Here is a 24,585-nt window from a genome sequence, read left to right on the forward strand (position 1 = left end):
CCTGCGATCTTATAAGGCCTGGCCCGAGTACAAAGGGCAGCCTTGGTCATTGCCCGAACGACGGAGTAGGCTTGGGTGCAGCGGAGGTTGATTGGAAAGGCCAGATGACTAATGTTTGATAGTGCTGGCTTGTGCCCACCTCATGTCATGTCACTGGTTTTGGGTTTTGCCCGGCGATATCACCCCAGCTTTTAAAAATGCATCACCCGTCTAACGTAATCGTAAAGCACACTCATTTGAAATACACATAAGGCACAAATTCATTCAAAAAGTGCAATGACCATATACATACACAAAATCATCTCAAATATTAAATTATAGAATATACTTAGGTGCTTAATAACCACAATGTCGGCAACATAAGTGCAATATTATCCCTAATGATTTCACAATTCACTTCACATAGGAGTCACTTAGTAGGAAGACATTTACAGGACTACTGGAGCAAGAATGTGAAAATACTCACTCCGCTTATTCACTTCATCACTCACAAATCTGGAAAGAGGGGCACATGTATAGTATCAGCTAGCAAGGTACCGTTGTTCACTTGAGGAATACTAATGACATTCACAGGTTAGGCACTAGTCGGAGTATTCTCACAGGGAGGGGTTACATTTGGTGAAGGCAGAAAAATTTTCTTCCACTACTAACAAACACATAGAAAAACTAGTGTCACAGATAATACTATCACAGAAATACCAGTGATACCTGTATAGTGAATGCATTGAATATCCCCGCTTATTTGTGAAAGTAACTTTACTTGAGCTTCGACATTGGAAGTAGATACTACAGGTACATTGTATGTATCCAAGTTTTTAATTGCGGTTAACAAGTGTGGTAGGTTTTCGGAACGATTGGCTAAATTGAAATAATGACCATAAAAAAAAGTCATGTTTACCTTAGGCAGGGGGTCGATGTTATTTCAGGGGCAAGGGACGTTGTTGAATTATGAAAATCAGTCATAGCCAGAAGGTAATGTTTGCCATCGCTGGCGGAGCAGTCGGAAGCAAGCTTCGGTACTCCTTTCCTGCTTGTGGACATATTCTTGTTATACTGGAGACATCTTATTTTTAATTCAAGGATTTCACTGACGCTATAATACCATTTTCCAGGAGATTCCCCTATAATGTACATGGCGAATGGTGGCTTGGCTATTTTGGTTTCGCGGATTTTTCGGATGGAATCAGTCTCATTACGAAATGCGGCGATATTACAGGAATGGGCAAATTTATTGATGGGGTAGGTAGGGGGGCGCACTGTAAAACTCAACGGTCCACACTGCAATGGATAGTCTTTTGGCAGGAGCATGTACTTGCCCCATGTGGAAGATACACCCAGGTAAGGGGAATCTGGGTCAAGTATCACTGCCCTCCTGTTATCATCCCTTGTGGGGAATGAAATGGCTCTGAGAACCTTGAAGCTTGTCTCCTTACTGGTTAGTGGCAGCATTATTACCAGCGCTAAATTTTCCCAAATCTGCAGTACTCTCACTCTGGCAATATAATAGAGGGAAGAGAATTCTGCGGGGTTATATGGGAAGAAGGTACTCGCGTTGAGTTTTTTCGACATAGTTCTCACCAGGTCGAATAGTTGGGTTGGAGGTAGTAGGGAAGGTGTATGCTTGCCTATTTCTGCAATCGTATTTTTCTTGGTTATAGCTTTTATTTCTAGGTAAATCACGTTAATGTGCTGAGAAATCGCAATGAAAGTGGAGTGGGTGAGACTGAAAAAGGTGTAGCCTAGATTTGCAGTGAATATAGCATCAGCGACTGCTTCGTTGCTTGATGCTATGCTTTCTTGCAGCAACTGAAGGGCTGTGGATGTTTTAGAAATTAGTTCATCATGCCTCTTAATAGCATTAGAAACATTAGACAGGAATGTAAATTGGGAGTTTAAAGCGTGTTCTGTTTGTTCCGATAGGCGGGCCATTTCCTTTGACAATTTTCTTACTTGATCATCCGTCGCGGTGCCTATCAAGTAATGCAAGCCATGTCCTATGGCATCAAATCAGCCTCTACCCTTGCGGAAGGTGTTATTAGGACCCAACAATAAGGCCAAATCTTTCCATAGGATATCCAGCTCATACAGCATGTTAAATTCATATTCTTTAGTAATGTGAGATATGTTAAGGGCCATATTAGAGGGGGATTGAGCAATGAGTCTCGCATTCATTTTGCAAAATTCACTATACTGGTGATTCACTGTACTTACTGCAATTTCAAGTGGACCAATGTGCATATCCATTGATATGATCCATTCACCCATGGCAAAATACAGTTGTCCTTGGGGGATGTAAAGCAGTCCGGTAGAGTTCCCTTGATAAACTACGAGTAAAATGTATAGGGGTCTACGGGTCGTCCTCAGTGCTCGCAATGTCCTCTAGGGAAAAAAAATTACTAATGTTAACCACTTGCAGCACCGAAATGATTGATGAAATGTCTAGTTTGGGCTCACTGGGTCTCGGGGGGATTGCACTGGGTTCAGTTTGAGGCCCTAAGTCGTCGCTTATTTAATCTCCGGCGTCTTTTCACATTGATGAAATGAGGCACACACTCTAGCCACTGATTTGCTGGGGGAAGGCTGGGGCAAAAGTCCTCGCTCACCTCTCGTTCTCCCTCTGGTACCTTGATGGTCTTGGTGTACGGGATGCAGATATCTGATCCTGGGTGCATGAGCGACAGGAAAAGGGATCGGCCGGGAGTAGGCGGAGGATGGCTGTACCTTTGGAAGTTCCATCCCTCGGGTTCCTCCTCTTGGGGCATGGGTGCAGGGGAGGAGTACTGGTACTCTTTCTTAATTGGGGTGATGTCCACCCTATGGGTGGGAGGGTGACCATTCAACGGGAAGTCATCACCGAATAGGTCTAAGAATTTTTCTGTCAGTGTTGCCCTTTTTCGTACCAGCTTGCGAGGCAAAAGTTGGGCCATATCTCTACAAAAAAAATGGCAGGACACAAGAACTAGTAAAGCGGAGAGCTAGATTATCTTCCTTCTGGGTAGCAGCCTCGAGTTGTATCCCTTCTCCGTGTTGTTTACAGGATCGCGTTGAACTGGAACGAATGAGGGACTGATGTTCAGATTGGGGGCGCTCGTATTCGGTGGTGATACACCTTCAGTCCTTATCTGGATACCTGTGTGGTCATTGACCTTATTGGTCTGACCATCGGATTCATCCCCATTGAATATGGGGGGAGGGTCGGGATCGGGTGGTTAAGGTAACAAATTTCTATGGTGTGTGATAAGAATTCTCCCACTCAAAACATCATCAATATCAAATGTGACAGCGCTTCTAACTCTTATCACTTTGTAAGGGCCTATCCACCTTGAATCAAGCTTTTGTGAATGTCCTTGGGGAAGCGCCTTATTTCGGAGAAGCACAAATTGACCATGAGTTATAGGTGTTAGAACTAAATTTCGATTGTATCGCTCATGCTCCTTTTTGGTGTTAATAGCATTTAAGTCTGTGGCTTGGGCATGAGCAATCTGAAGCCTACGTTTCAGAATAACACCATATGGGGTATCCTCGGAATAGCATGGGAGTAAGGGTTCAAGTATGTCATCCCAAGGCATACGCTGCTCTCTTCTGTACATCAAATAAGCCAGAGAAAATCCTGTTATCCTATGTTTGCTATTCCTGTACACAAATAATGGGAAATTGAGTTGTTCATCCCAATCTGATTGGTCTTAACTTAGGAAAAATAATATCTTTGCTTTCTACAAAATAAACTTTATTCGTCGACTAGTTTCGTTACACTGTAACATCAACAGGACTAGTGTATCACTAGTCCTGATGATGTTACAGTGTAACGAAACTAGTCGACGAATAAAGTTTATTTTGTAGAAAGCAAAGATATTATTTTTCCTAAGTTAAAAATGGAATTCTACAAAGTTAAGGCTTCAACCATTCAGTGCACTGATTGGTCTTGGTTGACATAATGGGATATTACTGCTGAAAAGGATTGATGAGCTCTCTCCAACAGACCATTTTGCGGCAGGGTTATAGGGTGATATTAGTATTGATTCAATATTTAGAAAGGAACATACTGTTTGCATTAATTTGGCAGTGAAGTTACTTCCTCTTGTCTGTGAGGAGAAACTTGGGAACATCATACTGGCATATTATATGGTCCACGAAGCTTTGGGCCACTGTTTCAGCAGATTGGTCAGGGATTGCAATTGCTTCTGGGTAATGTGTTAGATAATCCTGACAGTAGAGTATATAATGATTACCATTTTTGGATACTCTGAGGGGACCTCGTGCAATTTTCTCAAAGAATTATGAGGCTTCTGCAACTGCTTGGAGCGGTATTTTGTCCTTTATGGCCTTCTGTGTTTTGCACTGAATACAATTTTTGATGTAATTCTGGGTTGGCGTGTACAATCCGGACCAATTAAAATATCTGTAGATGATGTTTATTGTTTTATCCAGGCCTAAATGTCCTGCCATCGGATTGTCGTGGCATCTACACATTATGTGCGTTCTCATACTGGAAGGTGCATAAATTGCATAATGAGGGTCAGGAGTTTTTGTGCGAACTTTAAACAAAACCCCTTGTTCATCGATAAAGTAGATGGATCGTATTCCCTGGCTAATTTAAAGAATTGCTGAATGTCGGCGGAATTCATGCCCCCCTACCAGCTCATTCTGGGTCCCTTTCTATAGCATGAATCTCCGGTTGATGTAGGCGTGAGAGTGCATCGGCATGAGGTATATCCTTCCCTGGTCTGTATTTAATTGTAAATGAATATTCTGTCAGTTACATGATCCATCTGGCGAGCCTGGGTCTCGGCTCAGAAAGAGTGAGCTACCATCGGAGTGGGCGGTGATCGGTAACTAGTGTGCTATGCTTTTCCTGCAGGTATACTTGGAATTTTTTTACCATTAGGACTACCCCTAAACATTCCAATTCTTTGGCTGAGTAGTTTTGTCGTTGACATGTGAGTTGCTTACTCGCACAATCAATAAGATGCTCTCCATCGTCAAAGTCCTGCGATAGTACGCCACCTACTCCATGTGTGGAGGTATCAGTAGTTATAATGAACTCCCTACAAAAATCTGGGAAACACAATATGGGTGGGCAAGTGAGGCAATAGCGTAAGGTTTTGAAAGATTTCTGTTGCTCTACTTCCCAAGTGAACCTAACATCTTTTGCCGTTAGTTTTGTGAGTGATGTCAAAATCTGTACTAAGTCTTTAATAAATTTTGTGTAGTATCCGGCTTACCCAAGAAATGATTGTACTTTTTTAAGATCTCGGGGCACTGGAAAGGTTCTTATTGCTCGGAGTTCGTCGTCATCAGGCTCTAACCCATCTGGAGAAATGTGTCCCAGAAATTTCCCGCATTTCTTAAAAAATTTACATTTTTGAGGTTTTGATTTCAAGTTAGCTCCTCTTAGTCTTCTAAAAATTTCCCTTAGACCCGCGATATGTTCATCTATTGTGGCATTGAATCGTAAGATGTCATCGAGATAAAAAAGAACTCTTCGGTTGACAAGCTCTCGGGAGACGGTCATCATTAAGTGCATAAAGGTTGAAGCTGTTCCGGAGGCCGAAGGCCTCCGGAAAATTTTGCCTAAGTTGGCAAAATGATTATTCCTTCTCCACCCGTCTGGATCATTATTTCCGTCCCAAGGCAACCATGGATTTTGTTCCAAGCTAATACAACTGAACATGGTGGAACCTTAATTTTTTCTATCGCTGTGGCTTCTGATATCTCAACTTGTTGCGTACAGGCAAACTCCTCTTCTGTCCCGCGATTGTTCTCTACATTAAGCGCACAGGTCATTTCATCATCTGTCCCACTAGGGAAGGTGGTCTGATTTGAAAAATTGTCAGCCTTGTGTCCTGGGGTTACTTTCATAGCTGATGATACCAAATCGTCAGCCCTGTGACCTGGGGTTACTCTCGTATCCGACAATACCTTCAAATCCTTGCCCCCTTCCCACTTGAGCAATTTGTCACACGTGGCTCTATTCTTTGTGCCTTCCTCGCTAATATTACTATGTGAATATTGTGCAATGGTGGAAAATCTATGGTTCCCCTAAGTAGGGTTGCTGATCTAGGGTTTAGAACTGCAATCGTCATCGTCCCCAAAGGAGATTGTCTCCTTCGGTCGTAATATCTGAGAGTTGACGCTGAGCCATAGCTGATTCTAATTTCGTTTCATGACCCTTAGATATTTCCATTTTGCATTTCTTGAAACGAATGCTACTCCCATATTTGATCTTAAAGCCTAGCCCAAGTATGCCATCATAATTTGAGTGACCAAGGTCAGAGATCAGAGCATCGTGTGGATGAAATCTGTGGTCAATGCGAAACAGGATGTGACACTGACCCAAGATGTTTGCAATGTGGCCTGATGCTCTTATAACTGGTGTAGAGTGCTCACATATTTGAAGTTGCGCGAAGGGAAAAATTTTTCTATGAACAATACTTAAGGATGCAGAGATTTTCGTCAAATGAAGAGGCAATCACCTGTGTGAACAATTATTTTGCAGAGAAAAACGCAGAGTACTATTTGGACAGGTTACAGAGATGGGAGCATTGCTGGGAGAAGTGTGTAGAGTTTCAAGGAGGCTATGTTGAAAAATAAAAAAATCAGAAAAAATGTCTTGTATCTTTGTTAGGTCAGAAACTTTTCAGACCACCCTCCTCGCTAACCTCGCTAGAAAAAATGCAGGTGCTGCAAGGAATCATGGGCTTAAGGACTTATAATACCTTTTGTTCATTTCTAGATAGTAACTTCTGACTTCTTAATAGTAATACATTCAGATTGAGTAGCTTCAGGCATGATGTGGTGGAATTTGAACATAATGAATAACTGATCGAAGCACTTTTCCACTTGATAAAATTTTTATTTTATAACGGGGTTTCGATGTATTACCTGATGATGATGTAATACATCGAGACCTGGTCGTAAAATAAAAATTTTATCAAGTGGAAAAGTGCTTTGGTCAGTTATTCGTAATACATTCAGATTTCAATTCATATTGTAACGTATGTATTTGTGTATTAAATGCAAAACTTTCTTCCATACCCTGTTGAGAGGGAAATGAACTGTTCAATACCCTGTAGTATGAAAACTACCTTGTATCATATTGCACATGTACCAAATTCATTGACAAGGATGAGCATTATGATTGATATTACGTTAAACAATATTTCCAACAATATTACACTGTGCAATTCAATTGCAAGGCTTAAATTAAGGATAAGGAGATAGGATGGATAAGAGCTAAGTGCAAGAATAAAGCCAAGTGACATTCTTTCCGTGGTTATAAGTTGAGTACATTATACTTGTGAATTTCTATTTTATTATTCCTTTTATTCATTATCAACAACAAAAAGATATTCATTGCATAGTAACAGTTGCCTAATATTTGCTGAACAACTTTCTTCCTTTGTAGATGACACGAGTGATGATTTTCTACTTTGATTTTCATAAAACTCAGAGCGGGCAATAATCAATCTTGGTGAAAAGTGACATGAAATGGAATAACTGTGGATTATACTTAAGTATGTAAAACCAGGAGTGGGTCGCGGTAGTCCAGGGGTAGTGTGTAGGACTACTGACCGGAGGGCCCAGGTTCAATGCCCGGGTAAGCCTCTCTGGGTACCCTGAGCTTTGTGATTTTTCAGGTACCAGATCTTCCTGGGAAAACATAACTGGCACAGGGAAAGGCACTGGTCCGCCTACCCTGATTTGTGAGTTTCACAAGGCTTAGTACTGGGCTTATCATCACCTACCAAATTGACCTTCGGGTTATTTTTGTGTTAATGGTTATTTTTGTAAAATCATAAGCATTTTGTTTTAATTAATAGTGAACATTTTATTGTATGTGTCTTAAATTTTTCAGGAGCTGGAGTCATTCTTCCTGGAACTGGCTTGTGAGGTGGTACTAAGTAAAAGTGAAGTTGGGAAGTTTCGCCAGTTATATGAGGAAATGAAGGAGACCTGTGAGATTAAATCTAATAAAATAGCTCAGTTAAATAAGCAGGTAATGACCTGAAACTATTTATTACTGTCATGTGATTGTTAAAAAGTTATTTTCACAAAATTTATCTGGTAATAGAGGTAGTCTTAAGAAAAAAATAGGAAGCTTAAGAATAAATTTAATGGTTAAGATACTTTGGCCATTACATTTGTCTTTCTTATTGGAATTCTGTGGCAGTTGAAATAGCGGTTAGGAAAATTAAAGGGCATACAGCACTTATGTCATTCTGCTGTTCACAGTTGTAGAATAATGGTAAATTCTCGCTAATATGGACTATATGGAGTCAATAATTCCAAATTCAATGAAATATGGATTAACTGGGGATTTGACCCATGTAACCCCTGGAGTATTTTTCAGCACCCTTATTATGTGTGCTTAATCACTGATGACTGAAAATAACTTTGCATGGTGAACAAGAAGCCTTAAGTTATAAAAAAAATCTTATAAGGAGTTAGCAAAATCCCATTTGTTTAAAATACATTGCAGAATGTCCTCTGGAATAAGCTCAGTTGTACCTGTATGCAAGTAACCTAATACACTTTATCAATGATATGATCCCATTTATTTGATCCATTTCAATATATAAAGTGAATCTGTCAGAATTTTATTTGATTGATGTGAGTATAACTGTAGAAAATTGTACTAGTTTCTCTTGTAAATTTATGGGTTGATGATGCAATGCTTGGTTAACTCTTGTTTTCAGCTATGCTCAAATTATGCCTATAAGGAAACATACATTGATAACTTAATCACTTTGATGGATTATAAAGGATTTTATGGTTGATAGCTGTCATTGTGACAGCATGATATGATTAATTGAATCCCCTAGATTTTATAGGAAGTAACATGGTTCAATCTAGGAATGAAGTTGTCTAATGAATACTAGGCGTACAAGTACGAAATATGGATTTCAGGCAACAGATGGTGCACCAATGCAGTTTTTTGTAAAAAGATTCGACATCTATCTGTATGCCATTTTATTGTGCCATTCATAAGTGTCAGATGCACTGGAGTTATAAATTGAAAGTTTGTTGAATAGTGTTGTGTTGCTGGGTTCAATATGTCAAACTTACTAGCAAAGAGCATTTGTGCTAAGACAGCATACATTTTTTGTTTTCATTTAAAGAAAACTGCTGCTGAATCATAGCGATTACTTAAAGAAGCTTATGGTGAACATGCTCCATTGCGATATGTGTGAACCATGGTTTCAGCATTTCAAAAGTTGTAATTTCGATGTTGGAAAGGGATATGGAAAACCGCCGAAAAGGTACGAAGATTGGTGGTATTGCAAGCATTGTGGGATGAAGATGATTCACTACCAGAAAAACAACTGGCAGAGCAATTGACCATTAGTCAACGCACTGTTTCCAATGGCCTATGAGAGATGGTAAAGATTCAGAAGGCCAGTAGATGGGTACCACATGACTTGAACAACAGGCAGATGGAGAGGTGCAAAAACACATGTGAAATTTTGCTTGCATGATGGAAAGGAAGTCGTTTTTGCATTGTATTGTTACTGGAGATGAAAAGTGGATTTTTTTTTAATTCCAAGTGCAAAAAATTATGAGTTGACCCAGGTACACCTTCCACATCTACTGCAAGACCGAATCGTTTTGGCAGAAAGGTGATGCTATGTGTTTGGTGGGACAAGAAGGGTGTGGTCTATTACAAGCTGTTAAAACATGGTGAAACAGTTAATACTCTATGCTACCAACAACAATTTTTTTGAACCGTTCGCTGCTTGAAAAAATAAAAGAATACCAAAAGAGGCCACACAAGGTAACTTTTTTCTTTATGACAATGCTCCATCGCATATGGTTAAACCAGTTTACAACACGTTGGATGCACCCAGCTGGGAAGTTTACCCAATGTGGCTTGCTCACCAGACTTTGCTCCTTTTGATTACCTCTTGTTTGCATTGATGGGCCACATATTTGCTGAGCAGCACTTAGGTTCAAAGCTAGGCAAAGGAGATGTGAAAAAATGGCTCAATAAATCGTTCACGGCATAAGGGAATGATTTTTATTGGTAAGAAATTGTTTAACTAGCAATGGAGCATACTTTGAATAAATTTTTTTTTATCATTCTTCAGAATCTTTTTTTCAATCCACATTTTGTACTGTACATCTGGTAATGCTGTGAGAGTAGTTGTCTTCATTCTCTGGATCATTATGATGGGCATTAATTATTAATGATTAAATATTTAGTGATTTCAAATTATATGCATAAAACTGTATATTAAGATTATTCCTAGAGGAATGTCTAGCACTATGACTTTTATTTGAAATTTAAAAGCTACGTTCTGATGAAAAAGATTTGATTATTTTCACATATGTACATGCATATACATTAGCTCTAAATTCCACCATTGGCGTATGATGTATCAGGCTGCGGAGATGTATATGAAGAGGGGAATGTTTTGAAAAAGATGTAAATGATGGAAACATTTTTAATGAAATTAGTTTGTAATTGTACGAAATATGTTCTGTAATTGCGCCTTGGGTTAATATTAGAAAGATAGAAATAACAGTAAAATGAAAATGTGGAATCTATTTCCACAGCATTTATCTGAATGGTAACTGCTTTAGGACATTCCTTTGCGTCAGGGTATTTCTTGTCAACACCAGTTTCTCCAGCCGTGCTGCTGGCATCTTCGGGTAAGAAGTAATAATGTGTTATTTTGGCCATCTTGAAGAATGGCATGGAAGCCTTGGAAGCCATGGGCCTGATTGAGCCAAACTGATTTAAGCTGGGTGTCTGATTGTCAATCCTAAATATTCTCTTTGAGCTATTGGCTAGCATATAGCCATCCTCCTGGTTGTAGCTGGAATAGCTGGAAGAGAATATTCAGGATTGACAATCAGGCACCTGGGGAATGCTCGAAAGCCATTACCACCACTAAAATAAAAATGTGAAAACCTGAAAGAGGCATGATGATGTTAGTGATTTGTAATTGTAAAAAGTTGTTGTAATTAGTTTTATGTTCACACTTACCTCCCTACTGTCATCAATTGAATTTTGAATTGATAACAATTGTTCTTCTTTAGTTGGTTGACCTCAGTGCAGTTGTGCATAGAACAATAAATGACCTTAAAGAAAAAAAGACTGCCACCCCTTTGAAGATTACTCGATCTGTAGGCTTGCAGTTGGAGCAGAGTCAAGTAAGTTATCTTATTTTCTCCTTTTTTTATATTCTCAAACAGCATTATGTTTTCAGAATGTCATTTCTTTTCCTCGTCTATTTGCAGATTTTTGCAGCAATGAAAAACAGAGCCAGGGAAGAAAGAGGACTGGTAGCACCATCTCCATCCCTGAATTCCCATTCTAACTCTTCACAACTTACCTCAGACCGTCTACTGTCAGCAAAGTATGGACGATCATCGAACTTCTCAAGGACCACTCCTTCCACACCCAATGGTTTAATTAGTGGAGCTGGAATGAAGGTATCATAATTTTTTTAAATTGATTTATAGTATCCATGAACACCGTGAACTCAAATCCACTTCACATGTGCGTAAAAGGCTGTTCCGTGGAAAGGAACAGCCTTTTACAGTTTCAGCCAAGGGTTTCATCAGGAAACTTCAATTCCAATTTTCTCATTGTTTCACCTAATGTCTTTAAAGAGGTCCTTTCGTATGGTGGTTGAAGTTGTCCTAATTTAGGGTACATAGCAATTTCTTTTCAGCAATATAACATTGGTTTTACAATTTTAATCCATTAAAAACAAAATGCCAGTTGAATTCTCCCTAATAGGCATGGAATGCATTCCTAGAAGGTATGGCATGATAGAATCAGTAGAAACAAGAGGAAAAATATGAGGGCTTGGCTTTTAGGAAGTACCTTAAATTTTTATTGGGCATATGTGATATGGATTATAAATTATTTTTTTAAATCTAAATAGAAATTGGGAAGTAATCAGCTGCATGTAAAATTTTAAAAAATATTGCTATAGGTACTAAGTAAGTGATGCATTCATTATGGAGAAACAAATTCTCAGATTCCAACTTCATCCCATGAATTTTCGGTGAACTTGTAATGGATTTTTTTCAGTTTAAATCTTAGCTAGAGATAGGTAACTGTGAACTGCTGTAATAATCACTCACAACACCATGGTAGCCACTCGCTTGCATCAGTTAGGAAATCAAGAATTCACTGGGAAATCCTAATGTCATCATGGTTAAAAAGAATTCCACCCAATAACCAGGAAAAATCTGGAAATTCTGTCGTTGCATTTTTATAAAGAAAATCAGCTACGCATGACTTAGACTTCAATGGCCTCACAAAACAGAAGTAGACTAAAGGTAAATGCTAATTCATTAAAATACCCTAAATACATAACAGGAATAATTATGAACTGAAATCTCTTAATTCCTATCATAGGCATTACAGTGAGCTAGATTGATTGAATGAAGCTTTATCTATACAGAAAAATTGACAGCTAGCTTATTGTTCATGTTTTGGTCAAAATGGATGGGTTTTGCATGAATTTATAACTATTTTTAGTGTAATGTAACAAGATACAACCTTGACATAGTGGAAGAGCTTGGGTGTTCTGTTGACCCCTTGAGTTTTACTAGCTGGGGTGGTAATAACTGCTCCTGTTAGTACAGGTACAGTGGAACCTCGCTTAATGAGCACCTTTGATAGCGAGTAATTGACATAACGAGCAAAAATATTGTGCCTACGAATAACTCCCTGAGCAAGCAACATTTTACATGACAAGTAACTAGGAGACGGGGATAAGTCCCTGAATGATTACGCCGACTGTTTACGTTTGTAGTTAGCACAAGCTCCACAAGCATTTTAGTGTCACTAGTAATTGCACATTTGTCCAAACTTGTGTTCAGGCATTTTATTTGTGGCTTTCGGTGCACAGTTAAATAATATTTTATGAATAGTTTTTAAAATGTCCTCGAAGAAAAAGCCAAAAAAGATACTCAAAATAGTATAGAAGTAACTATAGAAATGAAGGTGAAATCATTCAAAAGGGTGAACTAGGTATCAGTGTAGCTGATCTATCTCACACACAATTGGTCGACATCAACAATTTGTACTCTCCTCAAGAACAAGGAAAAGCTAATTTGAAGAGCTTATGGAGTTGCATTGTGTTTCACAGGAAGAAGTTGTGGAGGAGAGTTTGTCTGAGGAGGAGGAAGTAACAGCTAAGTGACAATCATTTAGCGCAATGAGAGAAATGCTGAAAGCATGGGAAACTGTTGCATTGTACAGTAAGAAGCATTGCCCTATTATGGCAGTTGTTGCGCACACTGCAAATTTATATGATGATATTGCTGTGGTGCATTTTTGCAACATTTTGAAGAGTCGGTCAAAAAAAATGTATGGCTGACAGTTTTCTTGTTAAAAAGAATTGGGTATGTATCATAAATCATAAACTAATTATTTTAATTCGTTTTTTCTACAAATCTAATTCACATACCAGGTTGGTTCATGCCACGATAGAGCATGAGATAAAGACTGTAATTCTCAATGGGATCGTAGATTTTCGCGGTGTTCAGATGAAAGACTCCATTCTCGGGATGTCACCACGTAGGTTGTTTTTCTGACAACTGTTTCGCCCGTGTTTCAACGACCGTTTTCAGGTCGAAGTGCCGGGACGTTGTTTTGGCCGCCTTTGTATGTTTCACCTCTCCCTCCCTGCTCAGTGATTGGTCGGGGGTTTCCCGCGAAATCCTTTTCCAGGCTCCTGATAGGCTGTAGCCATCTCCTCTGTTGAAGTTGTCTTTTTCCTTGAGTATTTTGATCGATTCTCTTATTAGCCTGGGATAATATCTTCTCTCTTTGGATATTATCTTGGTCTCGTCAAATTTGATTCCATGGCCAGGTCTGCTCCAAGCGTGTTCAGCAATGGCTGATGAACTCAACTGCTTTCTCCTAGTAGCCCTTTCGTACTCTTTTAGGCATGTTTTCACTGCTCGTCATGTCTGGGCATATACATAGGCGTAGCCTCTTTTTGATGCTGACAAATGTTTAGGAGAGAGTAGTGCTCTTGACATTGAAGATTTTTCCAACCTTCGTGATAAAAGGTTGAATTGCATAGTTTATAGCAGGAGAAAAATCTGTATAGTTATGGTGTTTGTTCATGTAGTTGTGAGAAAAAGATGAGCAGAATGCAATATGTTGTGCCTGGCGTACCAACATTTTTCACCTGCATTTGATGAAAATGACTAATATTACTAGTCTAAAATGACTAGTAGATTATGGAATACATATACGTAAATCAATTCATAATTAGTCCCCTAAGTTATGCCTTTCAAGTAACATTACTTATGTTTTTAATCCTGTAATATTTTTTGAAAAGTGTTTAGGAAGAATGTTGTTCTGATGAGCAGTATAGAACAAAATGAAATGAGTATTCCTCACATTTATTCTTTGGATTTTTACCTGGAAAATTGTTGGAAATAACAATTTTCTTTTTAATTTTTTGTTTATAAATATAGGATGTACCACCTGGTGCTTCTGTGCCAGCTAAATCTCCTCAAAGGCAGCTTAAGGCCTTACATCCACGGCCCTCTACGTCAGCACCTCAGAGTTTAGTCCAGTCACCCTCAATGATATCATCTCCCGCATCTATGCAGCCAACTCAATCAACTGATTCAACCTCTAAAAGGCTAGGATTCATTGACATTGCAGATGACAAAATTGTCAATTCTGGTAAGGATATTGGCATACAATTATCACAATATCTCTATGAGAAAGGATTCAAAATTGATGAATTTATAAGTTCATAATAACCTCCAAAAAGTATATTTGTTCACTTACACATTGCACCTCTGACCATAACCACCTTTGCACTAGCCAATCATTGAAGTAAGTCCCTTTTCATGTTTTTAAATTATTTCTGTGTAATTGTGAGCTTTAGCTATTAAAGGATTTTTGATCACTTAAATTCTTGTCCTTGCTTTCTCCCCTAATGCTTTGGAGATTAATTCCTTACCTCATAAAAAAATGTAAAATGTCAAATGCATATAGTATTTGTAGAACAATCAATAATGATTGGAAAACAGCTTCTTTTTATAGATGAAGCACTAGGTAAAATTACGGCAAGGCTAAGTCTCTAATTGAACAATAAGAAAGATCAATTCTACCTTCATTCTAATGAATTACTGTAAATTATCTATGGGGAAAGGCGGCTAACTTGAATGTTAGAAGAAACCATGTTCATGGCTTTGCATTTGATCAATTTTTAGTGTACTATTTACACAATTTTTTTTCAATGTTTGTATCAATTGATAACCTTCTATATTTTAATGAAGGTTTAGCTGGTAAAATTTAGCAAACATAGCATTTTTTAATCATCAAATGGAATGAATTGTACATTCTTACAGTTTTTACAACTTTTGATTTCTTTCACTTTAAGATTTAGCCATGGTTTACACTTTCATGTAAAATTAACTGTATTTATTTCCTGCCTGTCTATACAATAAGAGGCAAAACTTGGAAGTTATCTATGTCCAACGAGAAAAATCATGTAATAATATCTGCTTTGTTAATACATGCTTTTATACCCAGGTTTTTAGCATATAATTCAAATTCTCTTACAGTCATCATGCATTGTAATGTTATTGTACAGCCTGTTTTTTTATGTAGCTATTACATGACACCACATAATTGTGCGAAAGTTTCATCCACTTTATACATACTCTAATTCCATTTTTTTCAGGAACTCCAATAGGCATAAAGCGCCATCGATCACCCATGATGGCTGGTGCATCTAGTAGCAGTGTGAATTCTACCACCGTTCTGAGTTCTATATCTCCAAACCAAGCCATTGCACCAACACTTAAAGTTGTGCCTTCACCTTACTCACACACTGCCACCATTCCTGGTGCCAATTACTCACAGGTGTGTATCCTATAGGCTTCCTTGTCCTGTTTTCATTCCCACTATGTACAAGAAGAAATTCGTCATTCAGACATTTAGTTCTTATTTTTTTTTTTTTTACTTTTATCACAAAAATTATAATTACCTTCATGTTCCTTATCTCTTAACCTGTATGTCCAGTCCACCTTTTTCTTCTTTCCGCATTATACTCTGTTCTACCCTAGCCGTTATTATTCTCTATACCTCCTTTTTTCATGCTTTATCTGTGCGTAATGGTCCAGCATCACTCCTCTAGAACCATGCCTACTATTTTACTGTCATCTGGTTTTCTGTTAGTTAAATTTCTATCCAATATATTTTTACCATTCAAAGTAATTTTCGTGTAGTTTCCTAATTTTTAACCATGTCTTCTTGTAGCATAATTATTGTCCAATAAACATGAACTGTAAGTAGCTTTCCATCAAACAGTTTCTTTTAGTATCATAGGTAGAACAGCTCTGACAAGCTAAGCAACTTCGAAGTCCTACAATGTAAATATTATTAATATAACCTTTAGCAAGTTCTCTGCATACACAAGAGTTTTCCAGAGGTAATGTTCAATTAGCCCTATGATTTAGCTGCAAAAAAATATGGCTCTTGTGAGACACCGTATTACTTGAACTTGTTATTGTGAGTGTTTCCATCAACAGTAAATGTAACAAGAACCACCTTATTAACTTACAATTTTAATGCAAACATGTGTGCAATGAGTAATGCCTTGTAAAACAGTGTATATTTCCTGTTAATAACATTAATAGCCATGAATTTGATATATTCTGGATCATGTGGGTGTCACATGATATATTGTTGTGTAGTTGTCATTTTCTTTGTTCACCTGCCAATGGACCACATTGACGTGTGCTTGCTAATGTCTGCTGCTTAACTTTTGTATGCTGGTGCCCTTCAAATTCAACAGCCCTTGTGGCCTGCCATTTTTTGTGCCTCTGCAAAATAGGGTTAGGTATTAAATAAAACATGTACAACTCATGAACTTCGGGGTATTTTTTTTGTGAAGTTTTAAATGCACAGCAATTATATTTAGGTTAATCAACCAGGGTGTGATATTGTTCAAAATATGTCCCTTTATGGAGTGTAACACAACAAAATACACAAGTAAAGCAGGCTTTGCTTCTTTTTCTTGGTTGCACATACTCTCCAAGGTCTCTGAGGAATTTTTTTGCTCCCAGCACTAACTTTTTCTCTAATCATCTTTAACATGTACATTGAAAGTCTTTCCGGTGTATCCGTCATAAGGGCACGCCCTGTAGCAAAAATGTGAGTTTTTCACTAGTGTGTTTGAGATGGGTTCTTCTGTATCTTTGTGACTCACCCAGTGTCTTGCAACTTCATGCAAGAATTTTTCATGCACTTTGTTTTCCATCAAACTCCAAATGCAACGCTAAAGAATTGAATTGGTCACTGTTCAACAAATGCTGTGCTGTCTTCTTTGATCAATTCATGGTCTATCTCATTATTGTGCATTTTGTTTTTCTGTCATAGGGTACTGTGCCCAGTGATCACTTATTCTGTCTTTATGCACCTGCTTCATAAGGATAACCAATCCTAAAAGAATTTTCATTTCTGCAATTGTTATATCATATGACTAAAATTTTTTAGGAGACTCTCTGTATTTATGAGCATTTTGCTCCTGACAATGATTTGATTCCTCCACCATCATTGAAACGAGTTCATCCCCAGTAAACAAACTATTTCACTCACGTTTTCTGGAATAAGTTGAGTAATTTTCACTCCTAGTTAACCAGAAAATGTTTCTAAAACAGGAATGACGTCATTGTTCAACCAAAATAAAACATCGCCAATCGTCACGTCAGCCAATCATTGCTGTCATCAACTGCAACTGGAATACTGCATAGTTTAAGCACTGACAGTTTTCTTGGTAATTATTGCATCTTCATCACTATCCCTTGCGGTTTCGTTATTGTTTTCATCTTTTGAATTTCCATCATTTCTGTCACAACTTGGGACATCAGACAAATTATTGGCAAAAACTTTGTTTAAAATATCATTTTTGCTCATTCCGCGTCTGTTCTCTGTAGCCTAGGTTGGGTAAGGGGCAGCCGTAAGTATTGCGAGTTAATAAAAGATAAAATCTCTCAAAAACACCTTAAACTTTCATAAAAACAATGTGTAAAGCTTCTTGACTGATAAGGATCAAAGAAATAGCTCTTAATAGCTCTTAATTGTTTTAAATTAATCCAGGGGGGTGGGTGAAAAACCAAAGACTATATGAACAAGTATTAATACGTGAGTGGACCACATAGTGTTAAGAGTTCATCACAAGAGTAACATCATTGCACTCAAAATAAATGGGGTTGAAGGAAAGCTGAATTGGAAATTATTCAAAGAAGCTTAAATCTGCATGTAAAAATTGAAGTCAGCATGAATCCTTCTATCATTGTTTCTATCTTATAAAAAAACTACTAGTCATATATGAATGATATTGCCAGCTGAGATCATCCGGGTCTCCTGTGAGGGGATCAAAGTTAAAGAAAAGGGGTGGTATTATCTATTCAACCACGAAAAGGCTTCGCAATAATTTTTGGAGAAGTAGTTGATGTAAACCCATAAGAATTTGATTATTGGATATAGTCCTGGGATATTACATGAAGAGGTATTTCCCAAAGAAAGCATACAAATAGTATGCCAATGAAACTACTTGATTTCAACATTTTCCCCAAGTGAACACTAGCCATTTGAGGCGACTAATTCAAGGGTGACAAAAGAAACTAGGAATTTTTTTAGTTCTTGTATGCATGAACGTGGACAGATTTGATTGAAGTCTCATGTTGTTAGAAAGCTCTAACCCACTGACTAACTGTTTTTAAGGTCATGAAAACACAATCTAGCTTGTAATAATTAATGTGAAAAATATATTCTTCCTTTCACCAAAGCCCCCCTCCCACCATCCCATTCCCCGCCCATATATTGGATATGCAATTCACCTTGTCTCTATTAATATCAAGAGCAATAAAGGTTTTAAATTTTAAACTATTTTATTGTAATTCCCTTTGGTTAGGTCATCTCAGGATTTTTAAATTTTTGTACTGAATCTGAGATTGCCATAATTTTATACTGATAATAAGGAAGATTTTTAAAGCTATCAAATGTCATAATCAATTTATTTTAAAATGAAGATCGGCCAGGTGATTTAATTGAGTAATACACTCATCTGCTAACCTTAAAGGTTTGGGTCCTGCCTTGGGGGACAAATGTTGGGTCAGTTCTGGTGGTTTGACCTATGAGACACTTGATGACAAAACATAGAGTAAACAGAATCCCAAGGGATAAACAAACCTCCTACTTGGTATCCAGAGAGCATAAGATAAAAGGACCTTAAGAGGAGATACTCTAATGCAATCTCGACAAAAATAGCAATTGCATATGTACAAATGTATTTCATGATTTCTTTATTATGTAGAAGATGTGGAGCTATTGGCTGTTAAAGAAATAAACTCAAGGAAGAAGATCCTAAGGCCAATAATTGGCCTTAGGATCTTCTTCCTTGAGTTTATTTCTTTATTATGTATTGTGTAAGTGAAGCAAGGCAGCTTTGAACCTATAAACTATAATTTGGTTTTGTGATGTGGCTTAAGCAGACCAAAATTTTAACTCCCGGCTTACGCACCATAAGATTGTATTAAGATTAAGTAAATTTACATCTCCATAGATGTCTTTAATGGGATTTTTTTCTCCATAATTTGTCAGTCTGGGACTAATACCAGGGTTGTCACTGCTACAACAATCCCTGTGGCCTCTGGAACACCTATTTCCAGCTCTCGTTTGGCATACCTAATACCACCCTCCAGTCAAATAGCAGTTCAGCAGCAACGAGTAGTATTTACCTCAGCAGCTCAATCACAGCAGGTGAAAAATTCTTCTTGCTGAAAAATTCTTTTTGCCCTTATTTGAATACCACCTGCTGCATTTATATCTTTGCAAAACTTAGATTTGAACAAAGGTTTGAGTGCAGCTTGCTGCATTCAAATCTGTGTTCTAAGTGCAGCATTGTGTAGAAGTGACAAAATATTTGTATATATATGGGGTTTGGGCTTTGGAATGAAGGGATCTGTAGGATAGTGAATTTGTAAAAATCACTTGTCTGCTAACCCAAAAGAAAGAAGCTTGTTACAGAATTCAAGATAAAATGACTTCTCCCAAAGCAGGGACTAAAAAGCTTACACTTAATTGGGATGGACATGAAAACTAAGTGCTTTAGTCAAAGTTTGTAAATTTGAGATTCCAAAATTAATGCAACCGGATTTTATTTTCCAAGGTATTGTTAATTGAATGACAAAGAACATGATTTTGTTCAATCTAAATAATAACTATGCCATTTATAAACAACCAACATTTGCTATCAAATATTTTTACTCAAACTGGGAGAAGCTTGATGATTGTTATTGACCACTATGGACTTTTTTTCCAAGGATGTAATTTATGTTATAGTATTTAATCATGCATTTATTTGATTCATGAAGCGGGTATTAAATCTATTTTATTTTATCTCCTGCTTAGATTCGAGGGCGTGGACCAGTCCCAACCATGGCAGCAGCTATGATTGTGAGGCCTAATACCGCCTTGGTACAAGTTCCACCTGGAAGTAAGTATTCTCTCGTAGCACCAAACTGTTAAACATTAACTATTTCAGTTTTTATGTTAAGAGCTTGCCACTTAGGAAAATATTACACTGACAATCAGCAATTGATACCAACAAAAATGCCCTTCAGTCAAGCATAAAGCTTTTAAATTCCATACAGCAACTTTTTCGTCAATATGGGGTACATTGAGTTATAAAATTAGTGTGCAGAAATATCCTAGATCATCAGGGTCAAAGCTTCTGCAAATAGGAATGGGTATTTTTGTGTTTCAAGCTGGTAGTCATTGAATTAATTTTTTAAATTTTAATAGCATGAAGTGCACAATATTCTAATTATTTACTTGTAAAATGTAATTGTTGGACACATCTCCTTTGCAGGTGTTACTACCAGTGCTCCATCATTAATGAGAGCTTTACAACCAAATACAGCTCAGCAGGTGTGTATAGTTATGTACAGTAAACTCAATTATCAATGCAAAGGGTTGAGTGATGAAACATGGATAATCAAAAAGTATGGTTAACCAAAATATGTGGAAAATATGGTCATGAATATATATGAAGTATATTGAAGTTTGAAAGCATTTTGACCTTTACCACTTTAATTTTATCAACATTTTGAGGTGTTTGGAAGAGAGAATAATGTGAATCTACATACAGATAATTAAGAGTTAACTGTGCGTACAAATTGTAAGTCTTCATGAATAGACTGGAATGTTGAAACAATATAGAATATATGCCACCAATCATGCCACTGTGGTACAATTCCTAGTAGTAGCTTGATTTGTGACTATATTTGTAAGTAAAACTGAATTTAATTCAGGATAGGTAAAATGTCGAGCTGTTATTAAAAGAAGAGGGAACTCTCTCTCCCTCACACTACTTACATAGGGAGAAAATGACAGTGACATATTTTGAACTTGCATTACTTTCTTTGAAAGTTAAGTTTACATTATCATCTTTTATGAAATTGAAATTAATTATTCAGAGTTAGATGGGCAACCAAGGGGGAATTTCCTAAATGTATTCATCACAAAAAGTGAAGTACTTCTGTATGTATTTTCAAATCACCGTTATTTGTGTGTAGCTACTTCATAGGGAAAATTTGATTGGATTGGTACTTAGTCAATGCAATCAAGTTATTGTTTTATCATTATATCTCCAAATTTTCCTTTTTTGCTTTCCCAGCAAAAGAAAATTATTTATGCCTTAGGAATAATCTTACAATCTAAGAAGCTGTTCTAGGGTGATTAAGGGGTTCTGGTCTCTTCCCAGTGCATTCCTTCCTTCCCAGTGCTTCCCAGTGCAGTCAGTTGCATTGGTGATCATCTTTCTGTAAATAAATATTCAAAGAGCGATTGATCGAAAAAATGTGTCCTTGTAAAACTATGTTGAATGTTTCTTGGAAATTTTTGAACCCTTCTGGAAATTTGTGTTTATAGCTGCAGGACAATTTGGAAGAAATTGCAGTTTTTTTTGCTTTGGTTTTGAAGCTATTGTATGAAATATGCTGATCCCATAAAATATTCTTGGATAAAATTCCACCTCTCTAGTTTTTTTTAATTCATTTTATTCACTAATTTTGACCCAAATATTTTTACCCCTACCAAGGTCAGACAATGTTATTCTGTTCCCTTAATGTTCATGGAAAAAATTACATCTTAAATCTATCTGTTCTACTTTCAATCTTCCTAATTTTTTGACATGCTATTGCCTACCATAAGATGATGGGAATGAGGGTAATAAGACATTTTCATCCTCATTGCTAAAGAGACATCCTTCCAATTTATGCATGACATTTATCTTTAATTCAACCTGGGCTCCTTGAGTGATTCTCAGCCTAGATCTTCTAATATTTTTGATTAGCTACCAAGTTTATCATAACAATGTTTTATAAATCTAGATCCTCTATGCTGCGCATGGTCCAATTGGGCAATTAAACCAACTTCATTAGGATCCCATGCACTAGCAGCATATTCTAAATGAGGCCTAACCAGTGTAAAATTTCTCTTGGACCTTTTAATTACATTTACCCAGTACTCTCCTAATAATGCCTAATTTTTTGTTAGCTTGGTCACATATATATTAGCTTGGTCACGCCCCTGTATATTCACCCAGGAGAAGTTGTGAATGAGGGAAAATTTTAAGTATTTAATCAAGTCTATGCATTCCATTTTGATGCACCTAATGCGGTAGGCATTAGAGCGGGAATTGCTCTTTTTCCAAAAAGTCATCACTAAGCTCTTTTTTAAGTTAAATTCTAATTGCCAAGTGTCGCGCCAGTGTTGTATAGCATTTAGGTCATCTGATAAAGCTGCTGTGTCCTCAGGATAATGGATGTCATGGTGAACCTCGGCATAGTCCACCAATAAACATATCTTACTCGTGACTATAGAGTCAATGTTATTAATGTAAATTAGGATTAAAAGAGATCTGGTTACACTTCCCTGGGGAACACCTGAAGTGATTTCTACTGCATGTGCGCAAACTCCATATCTGAATACTCTTCGTACATGACCATTCAGAAAGTATTCAATTGTTTCCAGCTCAACTTTGGGGAAATTCATTTTAATTAAATGAAGAATACAATGTATCTTTCCACTGTCTTTTATTCACGTACAACCAATTTCAACGCTCAAGCATCATCATCAGGTACCCATCGGGTACCTAATGATTGAGCGTTGAAACTGGTTGTATGTGAATAAAAGACAGTGGAAAGATACATTGTATTCTTCATTTAATTATTAAAAAAGTATTTAATCCAGGGGTTTTTGTGTATGCCATATTGCTTCTAGCTTAATGAGTAGTTTACTATAAGATACTTTGTCCTAGGCTTTCTTAAAATCTAGAAAAGCAGAATCCACTGGGTCATTGCTCTTTTGAAATAAGAATATCATGAGCAAAAAGCAAAAGTTGTGTCTCGCAGGATATATACTTTTGGGACTGTGCTGATTTTTCATCCATAGCTCCTGGCTATTGAGGTGTCTCACGGTCAGACTAGCAACTATGTAATCCATTACTTTGCATGAAATGGATGTAAAGGAATTTGGTCTGTAATTGCTTGGTTCCTCCTTTTCTCAGTTTTATTCTCATAAATATTGGTGTTATTTTAGCCAATTTCCAATCCCTGAGAACCTTGTGGTCTACCAGTGACTTTTTATATATGATTTCTAGATAAAATGCAATTCCTGATGCTAGTTCCTTAGATATGAGTGGGTATTCAATATGGCCCAGAAGATTTGTAAGGATTAATATGTTTCAGCAAATGTTCTCTTCCATTTTATGAGATTTCAGTTTTGGGCATCGGTCGTTCACCACAATTGTTAAACAATTGGAGACATTAGGCGATACATTGGTGAAGATGCTTTGAAAGAAATAATTAAATAAGTTAGCCTTTTCCAAACTGCTGGTTACTCCTTTGCCTTAACCATTTTTGAGTGAATTAACTGCCGACTTATTTCCCTGAACCTCTCTGACCAAAAATGCTTTTTGTTTCTCTTTCAAATTTTCTGCTTATCTTTTCATTTCAAATTCGTGTATTGTTTTCCAAAATTCCCTCTTGGCATTCACCCTAAATATTTGGTAGTCATAATCAATCTCATTCCTTTTGTCATTTGAGAGATTATCCCTAATATTTTTCATCTTGGTGTGACACAGCCTTTGATGTTGCAATGAGTTTCTAATAGCAATGTTGCAATGATTTTCTTTTCTTTAATTAGGCACAAGAATTTTTTGGTGAAGCATACCGATATATTAGGTCATTTCATTTACAACAAAACAGTGGAAGAAGCAAAAAGGGAAATATGATGAATTCGCAGAGCTAGATGAATAGGGTAATATTCCTTGTCATATGACCAAAAAATATAGAATGTATCAACAATCTTGGAGAAAATATAGAATGTTTCAACAATCTTGGAGAAATGGGTTGAAAATGTGAGAATGGTTGTTATGACATGTGTTTTGCATTATTTTTTAAGGTTAAAAAGTGTGATTCCATTTGTCACAAATGCCTCGAAGCACGTGAACTTACAATTGCTGCTCTAAGTGCCTTAATAAATTATACCAATCAACCAATATGTCGAGTATGGTAAAATTT

General features: G+C 37.2%; 1 protein-coding gene across 6 annotated transcripts in view; it reads left to right on the plus strand.

Annotated features, from left to right (window-relative positions):
• Positions 1-24,585, plus strand: part of LOC139697420 (activating transcription factor 7-interacting protein 1-like) — a 78,708-nt gene that overhangs the window by 49,185 nt on the left and 4,938 nt on the right. For 5 of the 6 annotated variants that reach the window (XM_071596115.1, XM_071596119.1, XM_071596116.1 and 2 more), the window contains exons 4-11: positions 7,856-7,996; positions 11,041-11,154; positions 11,242-11,436; positions 14,452-14,665; positions 15,675-15,856; positions 19,601-19,759; positions 20,411-20,495; positions 20,871-20,929. In XM_071596115.1, the coding sequence (XP_071452216.1) occupies positions 7,856-7,996; positions 11,041-11,154; positions 11,242-11,436; positions 14,452-14,665; positions 15,675-15,856; positions 19,601-19,759; positions 20,411-20,495; positions 20,871-20,929 (1,149 nt within the window). The remainder of the gene's footprint in view (positions 1-7,855; positions 7,997-11,040; positions 11,155-11,241; positions 11,437-14,451; positions 14,666-15,674; positions 15,857-19,600; positions 19,760-20,410; positions 20,496-20,870; positions 20,930-24,585) is intronic. The other variant, XM_071596120.1, reaches the window with a different exon arrangement.

The sequence above is a fragment of the Hetaerina americana genome, unplaced genomic scaffold, assembly GCF_022747635.1.
Source record: "Hetaerina americana unplaced genomic scaffold, ioHetAmer1.1.p SCAF_76, whole genome shotgun sequence".
NCBI lineage: Eukaryota > Metazoa > Arthropoda > Insecta > Odonata > Calopterygidae > Hetaerina > Hetaerina americana.